The sequence below is a fragment of the Melanostigma gelatinosum genome (genome assembly GCF_949748355.1).
Source record: "Melanostigma gelatinosum genome assembly, chromosome: 7".
Taxonomy (NCBI): domain Eukaryota; kingdom Metazoa; phylum Chordata; class Actinopteri; order Perciformes; family Zoarcidae; genus Melanostigma; species Melanostigma gelatinosum.
The window spans coordinates 11,575,606-11,589,290 of NC_136640.1; the positions used below are offsets into that span (position 1 = coordinate 11,575,606).

Genomic DNA, 13,685 nt, shown 5'->3' on the forward strand with positions numbered 1-13,685 from the left:
ATTATTTAAAATTGTCAGCAGTCCTGGCTTTTCACAGACGAGTCTCCCATTTCAATTTCCATTTCTTTTGTTTTGTAGGAGGTACCTCTCAGCCCCAAAGCCATGAGATTGTGACAGTAGGAGACTCTCTGGTGAACCCCAGCATGCGAAATATTGACTCGCGTCGCCACAGCTCCCCTTCTCTCTCTCCTTCTCCCCACCAGCTGAACAGACAGAGAGTGATGACCTCCCCACCTCAGGTTGTGTCACGACCCCTTACCTCACCCCCTCCTCTCATCCCCTCCCCTGCCAGAGACCCCGAAAAGTCCAAACACCTCAGCAAAGAATCGGCAAAGGGTCCAGTCCAGAGAGAGGATGAAAAGGGTAGACTGTTCTCCACAGACAGAAATAGACATCAACCGAACAAAGACCAAGGGTTGAGAGATGCAGACAAGGGGAGGGCGTCAAGTCAGGACCAAGCTTCTAAGGACTCTGACAAGAATAGATCATCCAGAGAACTTGGGCAAAAAGACTCTGACAAGGGCGAAATATCAGCCAAAGAGCCAGAAAAGAGGAGACCATTGAGTAAAGACTTGGGTTTGAAAGAATCTGAGAGGAGACGACCGCCCAGTAGAGATTCAGAAAAGGGGAGACAAGTAAACAGAGAGTCTGAGAAGGGGAGACAGACGAGCAGAGATTCAAGCAATAGCGTAACCGATAGAAGCAAATCATCCTCTAGAAATCCCAACTACAAGGACATCGAAAAAGCTCGGTCTCTAAGTAGAGATGCAGGGCTAAGGGACACGGAGAAGCAGAGACAACACTGCAGGGAAACTGGAAAAGACTCAGGCAAGGACAGACCGTCTAGCAGAGACTCGGACAAGGGTAGACCTCCTTCTAGAGAGTCCAGTTATAGAAGCACAGAGAAAAACAAAGACTCTGGCTCAGGGAAAGATAATAACCCTGGCAGTCAGTCCAAACAGACTGGAGGTGAGAGTAAGAGCCCCAGACTGGCACCTGCAGGCTCAGGCCAGTCCTCCCCTCCTGCGGGCAACGCTGTTCTCACTGGTCAGCAGCGAGGTGGCAGCACCAAGCAGACCGACAAGCAAGGGAAACACGGCGGCAAAGACCAGGATGTTTCTGCGAGTGTGCTGCCTCGTCACCGGGCCACCCCAACCTCTAACGTCACCCAGTCTAAGGACAAGCCCAGCTCAGGGAAGGAGAGTAGTAGTGGCGGCACTGGAAATGTAATGCCAGCTTCACTCCATAAGGACACTGTTGTTGGGAAATCTGGCTCCCCACAGTCTTCATTTCAGAAATCCACTTCACGGAAATCAAATGATTACTCATCAGGTCCGGCCGCAGCAGCAGCTATGAAGCCCGTGTGGCCATCGAGGACACCAGCAGAAGATGACGTTGTCAAGCGAGGCTCCATGCACCCGGCCTCCACAGCTGCAGCCTCGGCTGCCAAAGAGAAACATCCCAAAATGAAGACGGCAGGCAGCAGAGAGTTGTCCAAAGACCGGGAAAGAGAGAAGACTCTCCAAAACAGCAACAGCAGCAACAAAATCCCCCCTCTCAACAATAATGCTAAAGCTACTGGCAGCGCCAATGCACATGCTACAAACTCCAGCTCTCACAACAGCACAAATAGCAAAGCTCAAGTGCTCGGTAACAGCACCAAAGCCCACGGGAAGGCTCAGGGGGAAAAGCTTGAGAGCCAGGGGGGGGACAGGTCAGTCTCAAAGAGCAGAGAAAATTACTCCTGTCCCGAGAGGAAGAACAGCTCCGGCCTGGACAGCTTACAGCAGCTGCAACCGGCTGGTTTAGCTCCGGAGAAAGGAGCGAAGATCGCTTCCCAGTCTCACACCAAAACAACAACAACCAACCAGCTGCCATTGTCCACGAGAGAGAAAAAGAGACCAGTCAAACCCCCTGCTATAATGCCACTAAAGACTGATATCAAGACCGACCCCAACGGGAACATTTCTTCCTCCTGTCCCACGACTACTACCTCCACCGTCCCACCTGCCGGCCAGGGGACCCGTCGCTCTGCTCGCTCCGCTCTCTTCTCCTCACCCTCTGCCAGCAGCAGTGACAGTTCCGAATCGGACACTCGGACTCAGATGGAGGAGGAGGATTTGCGCAAGGAGCACTCACTCAGCGAGCTACGAGACCACCGCAGCCTCCTCACTCAAGGCACAGAGGACGAGGGCGACGGCCCAGAAGACGACCGCGACCGAGGCATGGATGACAAACATCACGAGGACGACAGCGACGGGTCGGGGTCGGCGAAGCGGCGCTACCCTCGACGCAGCGCCCGCGCTCGCTCAAACATGTTCTTCGGCCTCACGCCTTTCTATGGGGTCCGCTCGTACGGCGAAGAAGACCTTCCTTTCTACGGCAGCGGGGATGGAGCCGGCGCCGTGGTTAAGAGGAGGACCGGTGGCCGCAAGAAGTCAGCTGAGGGGCAAGTGGATGGAGCAGATGATATGAGCACCTCGTCTTCGTCAGGGGACAGTGGAGAGGACGAAGACAGCGCAATGAAACAGAGGGGTAAAGACCCCTACTACTACAACTTCACTCGAACAATAATAAACCCTGGTGAGGCCCTACCATCCATAGAAGGGATAGACCGGTGTCTGGGACGCGGATCCCAGCTTCAGCGCTTTCTAAAAGACGAGGAGCAGCAACAACAGAGGGCACAAGGAAAGGCCGAAGAGGAGATGCTGAGTGCTCTGTAAGTACACACAATTATTCTCGGTAAAATGATTGTCTGGGAGTTATTTGTGTTTATTTTCTCTTGTCTCTAATAATCCGGCATATTGTCTTTGCTGTGTCTTGACAGGACCTTAGGCAAGCAGCGCATTGGCCAGCTCGACGGTGTCGATGATGGATCAGAGAGCGATACCAGCGTCTGCACCACCAGCACCACCACCACCACTATGGCCACCTCTTCTTCCACGCCACATAAAAGTGCTCCTAAGAGAAGGGGCAGAGAACGACACACCGAGAAGCCCGACGCCCACGACTCGAGCAAGGAGGCTGACAACAGCGGTGGAGCGGTGAGCGGCAACACGCGGGAAGGCAGAAAGAACCAGAAAGAAAACTGTCTTCCTCTCGGAGGCGGGGTCAAGTCCCAGCCGCAGAGTCAGGGTCAGGATCCGCTCGAGGCCCAGCTCTCCCTCAGCACAGACCTGCTTAAATCAGACTCTGACAACAACAACAGTGATGACTGTGGCAACATTCTGCCATCGGATATCATGGAGTTTGTCCTCAACACACCTTCCATGTCAATGCAGGCCCTGGGTCAGCAGTCTGAGCCGTCCTCCTCAGAGCTGCTCCTGGATGAGGGCTATGTCGGAGTGGATGTCAACCGGCCCAAAGACATCCTGTTTGATGACTTTCCCCAGCAGCTGCCCAGTGCTGAGAGTGGAGCTGTGGTGGAGAGTAGTGTGAATAGCTCCATATCTGTAGAGGAGCCATATCTTCCTTTGGAGCTGCCTTCTGATCTCTCTGTGCTGACCACACGCAGCCCCTCTGTCAACGCCAGTCAGAACCACACTGCCGGGAGTCTTATCTCGGATACCTCAGACCGCACCATGCTGGGCTTGACTTCTGACCCAGAGACGATCCGTGGAGGAAAGAGCAGGGACAAGAAAAGAGCAAGGCCAGGTGTGTCCCCGTCGGAGAGTCAGCATGAGGCTACAACTTTGGGAAGCAGGGACACGCAGGTCACAGAGGGTCACATGACTCCCGAGCAGTTTATTCCCAGCCCTGCCATTGGCCAGGTGGTTGAACCTCCAGGTAACCAGGCTGTTCCCAGGAGTTCTGGTACCCCTGGTTTGCCAAGTTCACCCTCCCTGCCTCTTCAGGGTCAGAAGTACATCCCAGCTGCAGCTGCAGGCAGCCCATGTACTGTTCCTGGCCCGGGGCCATGCCAGACTCAGGGTTCCAGCCCAGCAGTCCTCAAACCAGGCCCCGACAAGCTCATCGTGGTCAATCAGCAGTTCCAGCCTCTCTATGTTCTCCAGACCGTCCCTAATGGTGTCGCACAAAAAATGAGTGCCGCGGGAGTGTTGGACGGTAGCTCTTCAGCTGTGCTGAGCTCTATGACACTTACCACAGGGCTGAATACGGCTTTATCCGCAGCCCAGTCAATCTTTCCTGCTGGTGGCAAAGTCCTGGGCACCATGGCTCACCCCTCCCAGATTCACACCTTTACAGGAGCCACACAGACGGGCTTCCACACGGGAATCCCCAGCACCACCTCAGGGCTTCTCATCGGGTTGCCCCACGACCAGTCCCAGATCCTGGTCTCGGAGGCTGGCCGGCCGCACGAGCTGGGTCCCGGTGTTGCCATAATGTCCAGTCCTTCCTCCCAGACTGTACTCGCGTCTGCTCACGGCAAGAAGAGGCCCATCTCTCGTCTTCAACCAAGAAAAAGCAAAAAGCTGGCCCGCTCCCGTAGCCAGCCTACTCTGGCCCCGTCTGAAGTGGGCCCTCCCAACATGACGCTCATCAACCTGTCTTCCCCTCAGATTACTGCCAGCATCTCTGGCCAGCCTGGTGGCCTGGTCGCCACTTCTCAACGCAAGGTCCCCAATATTATCAAGAGACCAACATCGGGTGGGGTTATGTACTTGGACCCCACTACTCTCCTTCAGCAGAGGATTTCCAGCACTGGCCAGCCTGGTATCCTGGGCCGTGATTCCTCCACTCACCTCATTCCTTGCACAGTCTCTGGCCTCAACTCCAGTCAGTCAGTGCTAAATGTTGTGTCTGTGGCCTCTAGTGGTGCGACTGGCCTTCTTGCACCAGGAACGGTCTCCCTCTCCACCCCTGTCCTCAGCTCTACAGAGATCACAGGGCCAATTGGCAGCCTCCTATTCAAAGCCGGTCCACATGGCCTGGGTCTTCAATCAGCAGGGGGTCCACTGATATCACACATCAGCTCCTCTGTGCAGACATGTATTGCCAGCGGCATCTGCGTCCTGCCCTCCCAACAGACTTTCAGCATGGCTGTGAACCGGCAAGGAGAGACGGAAGTTAGTAACATCCATTTACAGCACCATTCCCAGCATATTAACAGAGCCCAGGCTCTGGACTCCAGTCCACACACCACTGTTACGTTAGCCACCTCGCTAAGCCCCGCCAACAGACGTGTTGTTGGAGTGTTCACCCAAACACAAACCTCTGCACACTCCCAGAGCAGCAGAACAACTCCCATCTCCAGATCATCAGAACAAAGGCCTCCTAACTCCACCACTTTACGAGCAGAAAAAGGCAAACCGAAATCAAAGAGGAGCAGGCAGAGTCCAGACATAACCAGTGTGAAGAAGCTCAAGGCCTCTCAGACAGAGGAGCATCTAAGCAACCCTGCAGGACGACATCACTCGAAGCCAAGGTGAGGCGGTTGTCATTCTGGCTGCTTTAGATCTATTGTGTTTTCGGTTTATTTCTGTTTACATGAATAAATGGGAGGAATTAGCAAAACTTTCTCAAAAATGTTAGGTGTTGAATAAATGCGACATGGAGAATAATGACAACAATTTCAGTTTTTTGTCATGATGAGATACATTATACCGTATGATCATGAAAGGAACCCTGGAAGAGTCATGTAATTTGATAATAGCAATATCCAGGCCTGGAGAAATTTTGGAAAAATAAAAGAAGCCAGGAAGTTTTGGAAAAGTCATGGAAATTTGCTTCACAAATGCCTCAACTGGAAAAAAAATCTATATTGTTGAAACAATACTTTAATGTTGAGGCAGATCCTTTACGTCACTTAACAGTGTTCTCTGCGCGGGGTAACGTCAGATATGTGCTGAAATGACTGAGTGGTGAAGCCCACGAGCCTCAGTGGCTGGTGAGCAAAGGAGTTCATTGCCTTTTCAGGTCATGTTCATACATTTTAGTTAAGATATACTTTGGTCAATTTTGACTTGAATTTTCATTCTTATTTTTTCATGTATGCACAATTGTTTCCGGAAATGTATTGTCATAAAATTTTGCTTCAAAGTCATTGAAATGTAGTGAAAACTCTGATTATAATGAATTGTGAATACAATAACAGGATTGTGTGTATGCTTTATTCTTTAGATGCTTCTTTAAAACAAAGTCACTGTACTATAATACAGTTTGGTTTGGGTACAGAGAAGTGAAATATCTCATCTTGACTGAATTTATATCTCCCGATTGGTCCCTAAAGTTCTTTTGCATCAAATGTATTTCATATACATTATATAATATACATTTGAAACCTCTCTTATTGTCTTTGCAAACAGTTCCAAAGAGCTGAGCTCCCCCGAACCCATGGACACGGGCAAGCCTGCAGACAAGGCGACCAGCAAGAGGTATGGGGTCATCCAGGCTAGGTGCCCATTTGCATACTTAATATATTAAAGAGTTCTAAATGCCCTGTAATCATTTCCCAGTGTGCTCGGTAAAAAGAAGACATCTGAAAGTCCTGTGTTACCGGGGAAAGTAGTGGGCAAAGACAAACCGTCTGCAGCCGGGGGAGCAGGGTCTCTTCCTGTGGCTTCACCACCCGACCAAGACGGCAACAGCAGGGACACCGGCCTGGATAGCAAACCCAAGAAGGGCATCATCTTTGAAATCTGCAGTGAGGACGGCTTCCACATCCGCTGTGAGAGCATCGAAGGTGAGGGAAAGGGGCTTTGTTTCTGTGCTAATATGCCTTCGGCAAAAAGTCATCACTGTAATTACAACATAAAAGGTTACATTTCACACACATACACTTCACATGTATTCATATAAAGGTGATAAAATAAAATAAGATCCGTTACAGTGTGCAGGAAATACTGAGCTGTCGTGTCCTAACTTTACAGAGGCTTGGAAATCCCTGACTGACAAGGTGCAGGAAGCTCGCTCCAATGCACGACTCAAAGAGCTCTCTTTTGAAGGTGAGACTCTGACGACGCCGCACAACAAAGAAGAATAGAAGCGTCGCTGCGTATATGCAAACTATTCACTGTGTTCCTTTGCTCCTCCCCAGGTGTGAATGGATTGAGGATGCTGGGAGTCGTCCACGAGGCGGTGGTCTTCCTGCTCGAGCAGCTTTACGGCTCCAGACACTGTCGGAGCTACCGCTTCCGCTTCCATAAACCAGAGGACACCGATGAACCTCCCATCAACCCCCACGGGTCGGCTCGTGCAGAGACCCACCACAGGTCAGGAAGGAACACACACACACACACACGTATACGTGTCTATAAGACGTGTATAGACAGATCGGGTTAATGACTCATTGGACGATTGGAAAACCACTTTAATGCTCCTTATTAGGAAAAAATGTTTTTAATCAAACTTGTAACCAAACCTGTTTGGATCTCGTGCGTTTGTGTTTCTGACTGCTGCCTGTTGCATCTGTTTGCCTTCCAGGAGGTCTGTATTTGACATGTTCAATTTCCTGGCTTCAAAACACCGCCAGCCTCCCGAGTACAGGCCGCAAGAAGACGATGACGACGAAGGGCAGCTCAGGACTGCCAGGTCAGTTACTGCGCCCACAAGATTTGTTGCTTATTCACAGCCATTACAATCTGCCAACACATGAACTCCCCCCCCTGAGGATCTTGTCTTACATGATCTGACCTGATGTTATTATCTGAAATTGAGGGTTAAAATATCATTTTGACACTTCTTTTTGTTGCAGGCGTGCTTCCATGGAGCTGCCACTGGCTGTGAGATTCAAACAGCTCAAGGCCACGTCTAAGGAAACCGTTGGAGTCTACAGGTTAGATCACAATGGCTTAAACATCATTGTTTGTAAATCATTTACAATTAGGTGGATGAAAAGTGGCACAAGACGTAGATGATGCTCAATAGCTGGGTTTAAACAAAACAACTTCCTGGTTAATTCGTTTTCAAGGAACTAGAAGGTTCCTTCAGACCATTGTTGTCTGTATTGCCAAAAACCAGAAGGACTGACGAAGGCTGCTGGTGGTCACAAGGACAAACACACTCTGCAGCCTGCAGTTCAGCGTGGCCGCATGTTTCATCGAAAAATCATGTGGGGAGGAAAACAGCCTTGGTTTTATCTCACTGCGACAACACTGAGTATTTACTGCTGCTTGTTGGATGTAATGAATGACATGCACGGGGTGAAAATGAAATTAAGACCATCTGTCTGCACCGTAAATCATCTGCTGAGTGTTTGATGGATATTTATTTGTGCTGTAGAACGTAACCGGCATGAAACAATCAGACTTTTTTTGTTTTTATTTCTGTCACTCGCAGCACTGCTGCATGATGTCTCTCCCGACTCGCTCTCTTTTTGTTTTAAACAAGTCGGGAAGCCAAAATTAAACTCATAATCTAACTTTACTTTTAATGTCATCAAACAAAGAGAAAGGCTCTTCCTGTCTCCTAAAATGGTCCTAAATCGATAGAAGAGTACTTCCTTGTTGTCCTTGTGGTCTCTGCGGTTGAAACGCAGTGAGTTCCCTAAAAGGTTCCTCGTCTCTGGGGAAAGTCCTGCGGTCAAAGAGGAGACGTCAGACCTTTCCTGTTGGATTTCACTGTCACATTTACCTTTGTGGTTTATAATAATGAGATCAGTTGTGGTTGTCCATGATCTTGGTAAACTTGAAGGTATAAAAAAAGGCAGGTGGCCTAAACAAAATCAGCGTCTCCATATGCAGGCTAAAGCCATTACTGGGATTCAATTCCAAACTCTGTATCCCTCTGCAGGTCTCCCATTCATGGCCGAGGTCTGTTCTGCAAGAAAACCATCGATGCAGCGGAGATGGTCATTGAATACTCTGGAAACGTCATCCGGTCTGTGCTCACTGACAAACGGGAGAAATATTACGACGGAAAGGTGAGCTCTAGGGAATGAACTTTGAGTTAAAGATGCATTAGTTTGATGAAGTATAATGATATGACATGCACAAAACCTCTGTCTTATCTTTTCTCACAGGGGATCGGCTGTTACATGTTCCGCATCGATGACTACGAGGTGGTAGACGCCACGGTGCATGGCAACGCCGCCCGCTTCATCAACCACTCCTGTGAGCCCAACTGCTACTCTCGGGTCATCACCGTGGACGGCCTGAAGCACATCGTCATCCTGGCCTCTCGGCGCATTTACTGCGGGGAGGAGCTGACCTACGACTACAAGTTCCCCATTGAGGATGCCAGCAACAAGCTGCCCTGCAACTGCGGTGCGAAGAAGTGTCGCGAGTTCCTCAACTGAACAATTGAAAAAGCGGAGTGGTAGAGCAGCAGTGCCACGGCGTTCTGAGGTCCTCCCTACTGGGGGTTTGCCGCGGCACCGGCTGTAGGTCGGTTTCCTGGGTCCGGTCCACGTAGGACCACCGCTGCCAACAGGGCGCCGGGTCTGCCGGTGTTTTTGCTGCTAGAACCACAGCAGAGGCAGCGGCCGTGGGTCGTGCTGTACATACAGGAAGGGCCACTCGTAGAAATTCAAACATATTGTGCCTCCTTTTGTCTCATTTACATTTGGCACCTGAGTAATGAAACGGTTTGAGCCTTCACAGCATTGCAATACAACAATAACTTTAATTTGGATGATAAAGTTACCCCTTCATCATTTATTTTTTACATTGGCCCATCCTTCATTTTCTAGAAGTATGTTCTGGTCCACTAATGCTGAGATGTGAACATAGAAGAAGAAAAAAATTCAAGAACTTGGTTCCTTTTTACACCAAAGTGCAATTTGTTGAAGGGACTTGGAACAGTAATTTTAATAGAAAGACAAATTAGAAACGTGTTAGTATTTCTGTTTGTTTTTGTTGTTTATTTTTATAAACCTCAGTGTCGGCTATAATTGATGCACATCTCCCTGTCTGAATGTGCCCTGATGCCTCCAGAGCCGTGGTGATTTACTGAACCGTTCCCCCTTGTGTGCGTGTGTGAGTGTGTGTGAGTGTGTGTGTGTGTGTACGTGTACATTTAACACTGTAAATAGGAGCTGCTTGTGAATAAGCAGCCTGAGAAGAGCTGTACCGGTGGAAACACTAGGGGGAGCAGTGGCCACAGAAAGGACGAGAGAGAAAAAGAGACACGGGTAGAAATGTAGATTTGTTTAAAATAAAAAAGAAGCAAAAAGGTTATTTTTGTCCGTTCGTGTAAAGGGTGATATCTGAGGTCGATAGCATCCGTTGTACTTAAATTGAAGTCTGACAGCTTGGTAGCTATGTAGACATGTTATTGATGGGATTCAAGCCTCTGGCCTGACAGAGCGAGGCAGCTAGAGATTCTGGTGGACTGACAGCCAAGGGCCTGGAGAACCCTACTGATGTGCTTTAGTAGACGTATTTATAATTGATTTTCTTTTTCCGGAGCCGTGATCCAGATTACAGCCGTGGATCTTACAGAAACATACAGACAGATGCTGTTGTTATCAAAAATAGTTTTTGGTAATTCTACGAGCTCGGACTTTTGAATCACGTTCCAAATTACAGCAGCAGAGAGAACCAAACTTCACGCCCTTGAATTGAATATTCACACCGCTCGTTGGCCTGTTGTGATAACCGTTACTTTGGAAAATGTTTTTTTATTTGTATTACGTCTTTTTTTTTTTGTCTTGTCTTGTCATCTTTTTTATTATGGACAGGGAAATATGCTTGCTTTTAAAAAAACAAATGTAAATAATGTATATTTTTCTACAAAAAGACTTACAAAGCACTCACTAGTGAATAGCACTTAATGATGGTATTTATATTTTTAAAAAATTGTATTTATTTTATTGCCATTTTTGTAGGAAATAGAGGTTTACAAACACTAATGCTTGGTCTCTATGTTTTGTATTCCGCTGCCTTTTCAAAGTTGTTTTTTGTTTGTTTTTATTTGTAGCCTGAATGTTTTCGTTGATTCCAAAGACTGACACTGGTCTGTGGCTCGGTCCGTTGAGTTCAGTCCACCAGTTGCTCTCTTATCTATCCCGGGCCGTTTGGTCGGAGCTGATGTTATTTTTTATTGTTCCAGTTCTAGCTGGCAGTACGGCAGTCGTGAACTATTAATTATGCACTTGAGAGAGTTAAGATTGTTGATCCCTCGCAGATATCTCCTCTCTCCAGCCTTATTGTCCCCCACACCACATCACACCGAGAATCAAGTTCCACTTACAGGCTGCTGCTACCAGGCAGTCTCATCAAAACGAGTCGTTTTCCCCCCTCTTGTCACTAATCAACCCGTGGGTCGACAGTGTTGTCCCTCTGCAGACTAAAAACAAAGAGGTGCCTTTACTTTAACGCGATCCACAGCATTCATCGTACCCCCGTCGAGCCAATCCGTTTATTAAAGAAGCCACTTGATCACGGTGACCACTCACCTGTGCTCACCAGCGTTCAGAAATCACTTTTTATTCTCTCCTTCACTGTCGTGGTGGTTTTTGCCTTAGTTGTAAATGCCTCTTCTCTCTCACGAGCCTTCATGTCCCGGTCGGAACAATCGATTTAGAAGGTTTACAATGACTTGTTTCACGATGCGACTAAAGTCAAAGTCTTTTGTCCCTTTTTTAAATTAATTCATTGTCCACCGTTCATGCCGACTTCGTTATCACCTGAAGGCCGTTCAGCAGTCGCTCCCACGCTGCTTCTTGTTGTGAACTGAAAGGGAAAAAACATGACCCACACGTGATTTGCACTTTAGCTGTGACACAGGCACTGAATAGACATAGGTAAACTCTTTCTACAGACAGACTATACAGCTCCAATGCTGAAACCACAAGCACAGATGGATACCTTTGAGTTTGTGCATCAGGCCCCCGATATATAAAAACTGAGTTTGGTCATCTTTGGTTGGTCTTGATGCCTCCTGAAAGAGACGTTTGAGGCTCTAGCCAAGTGCACTTGACTCGTTTTTTTTTTGTTGTTGTTTGTTTTCCTGCAACAAAGTGAAGGCAGGGACCACGCCAGCAGCCCTCTCCTTCCTGAAGGTGCAGTGTGTACAAACCTCGGCTGTGCTTTTCCACTTTAGGGCTCGAGATCAGGCCCCCCCCGCCCTGACCCTAAACCGGTTGTACGGCTGCACCGACGTCGGGCTCGCTGAGTTCAGCTGCTAAGGTCAACGATGAATGTATATTCCTTCACGTCACCGGATAATGTTGATGCTTTGTTGCCGACATTTGTTTTCAGTTCTTGTGTCGATAACCCCCTGGTAGAGATATGAACAATATGTAGACGTGACCTCAAACTGGGCAGCAGCAGCAAGCGGCGGTTTTCTTTTCAGCACTGGGAATAATACTGAAGCGTGAACAGCGGTGGCATTTCTGTCTGCAGGACAACAAGTTCTTATCGGTTAGCTCTCCACTTCACGCTAGCGTCGGCGATAACGTGTTTACTGATGCCAAGGGCTCTATCTACGGCTCTCACTCCTCAAGATCTTTGGACTTCATTTTACCACGCCACACCAGTGGCTCTTCTCCGCCATTATCTGTAACTATAGTATAAATACATAACAATATTATACGGAAACATGCATAGCAATTACTTGTTCTTTAGTATCTTATCTACAATATATGGAATGGACAGACAAACTTAGTTACAGTAGCAAAACATCAGATTTATAACGGTTAATAGCAATGTTTCAGTGTACTCTATAATGGTTTTGTGTTACAGTACTATCAGATGAAGCTAACGTGCATCATTCTTCTGTATATTGATATCCAGTACCAGTTTTGCTGTGCCTGTGAGTGTTCCTTCATCAACGAGGAGCACTGCAGTTTTGCTTTTCAAATATTTTTTTTCTGGAAAGGAACCTTTTTTTTTTTGTTTTGTTTTTATGTGATGAGAAATGTAACTGTATTAATGTGGTTGTGAACTTCTTGAAGTCAGCCTTTTTGTTCCCCCCCCCCCCCCCCCCCCCCTCCGCTCTGGTTGTTGTGGTGAATGTTTTTCTGTTTTCTTTCTTTGTACGTTTTTAACAGGGACTTTTTAGACTTGACGTGGTATAAATTAAGAGTTTGGTCTGTGGAGGCTGTCCGGGAGTTTTAAAGATCTCCCCGACGACCTCCCTCGCCGCCGAAGCTTTTGTTGTACTTATCACGTACTGGCTTTTTGTTTTGTTTTTAATAGAAAAGTCATAATGCTGATGTTGAAAACATTTCATTTATTTATTTTGTGCAACATCCACCCTGAATTGTTCTTTTACAAGTCACGGTTCGGGAGCGTGTCTGGCGAGTACGTAACATGTATTTGTAATTTTCTAATTGTTTCGTGTGTATAGAAGTTATCAGCCTAGGATGGGACGTGGTGTCACAGCGAGGGAGCGGAGGGAAGGACGTGCGGGGAAAGAGGGATCATGGATCATGAACAGGCTTGTTTCTTATGCCTTGAATATACCTTTGTCTTATCAATATTCCTCCTGCTCTCTGTAATAATGGTATTCATGAGTTCAACAGTCATATTTTATCCCGTTTTTAACAGTGTTCGTTCAATACACATCAACAAAATGAAGGAAAACCACCACAGTGAAAATAGACCACAAACTACTTGGTTGAATGTATAATTAGGAAACAAAGTTGTATATAAGTATAAAAAGAAAAGTTTCTAATCATGTTTATTTTCTATGCACTTTTTTATTTAAGTGATAGTTTAAATAATAAACATGTCTCCTTTACTCTTTGTTGTCTCTTGCCTCGTTTACTGAATTTATAAAATTGACACTTAACGGGAGATACCAGTAGTTTAAAAAACAAACAACGTGGACTAGTTTGTTGT

General features: G+C 47.5%; 1 protein-coding gene across 1 annotated transcript in view; it reads left to right on the top strand.

Moving 5' to 3' along the window:
• Nucleotides 1-13,589, top strand: part of kmt2a (lysine (K)-specific methyltransferase 2A) — a gene marked incomplete at its 5' end in the record, with an annotated part of 36,284 nt that extends 22,695 nt beyond the window's left edge. The window contains 10 exon segments of the mRNA XM_079272351.1: nt 79-2,719; nt 2,828-5,386; nt 6,267-6,335; nt 6,417-6,643; nt 6,831-6,905; nt 6,998-7,172; nt 7,384-7,491; nt 7,655-7,735; nt 8,692-8,821; nt 8,921-13,589. Of these exon segments, the coding sequence (XP_079128477.1) occupies nt 79-2,719; nt 2,828-5,386; nt 6,267-6,335; nt 6,417-6,643; nt 6,831-6,905; nt 6,998-7,172; nt 7,384-7,491; nt 7,655-7,735; nt 8,692-8,821; nt 8,921-9,196 (6,341 nt within the window). The 3' untranslated portion in view covers nt 9,197-13,589.
• Between the last annotated feature and the right edge of the window lie 96 nt (nt 13,590-13,685).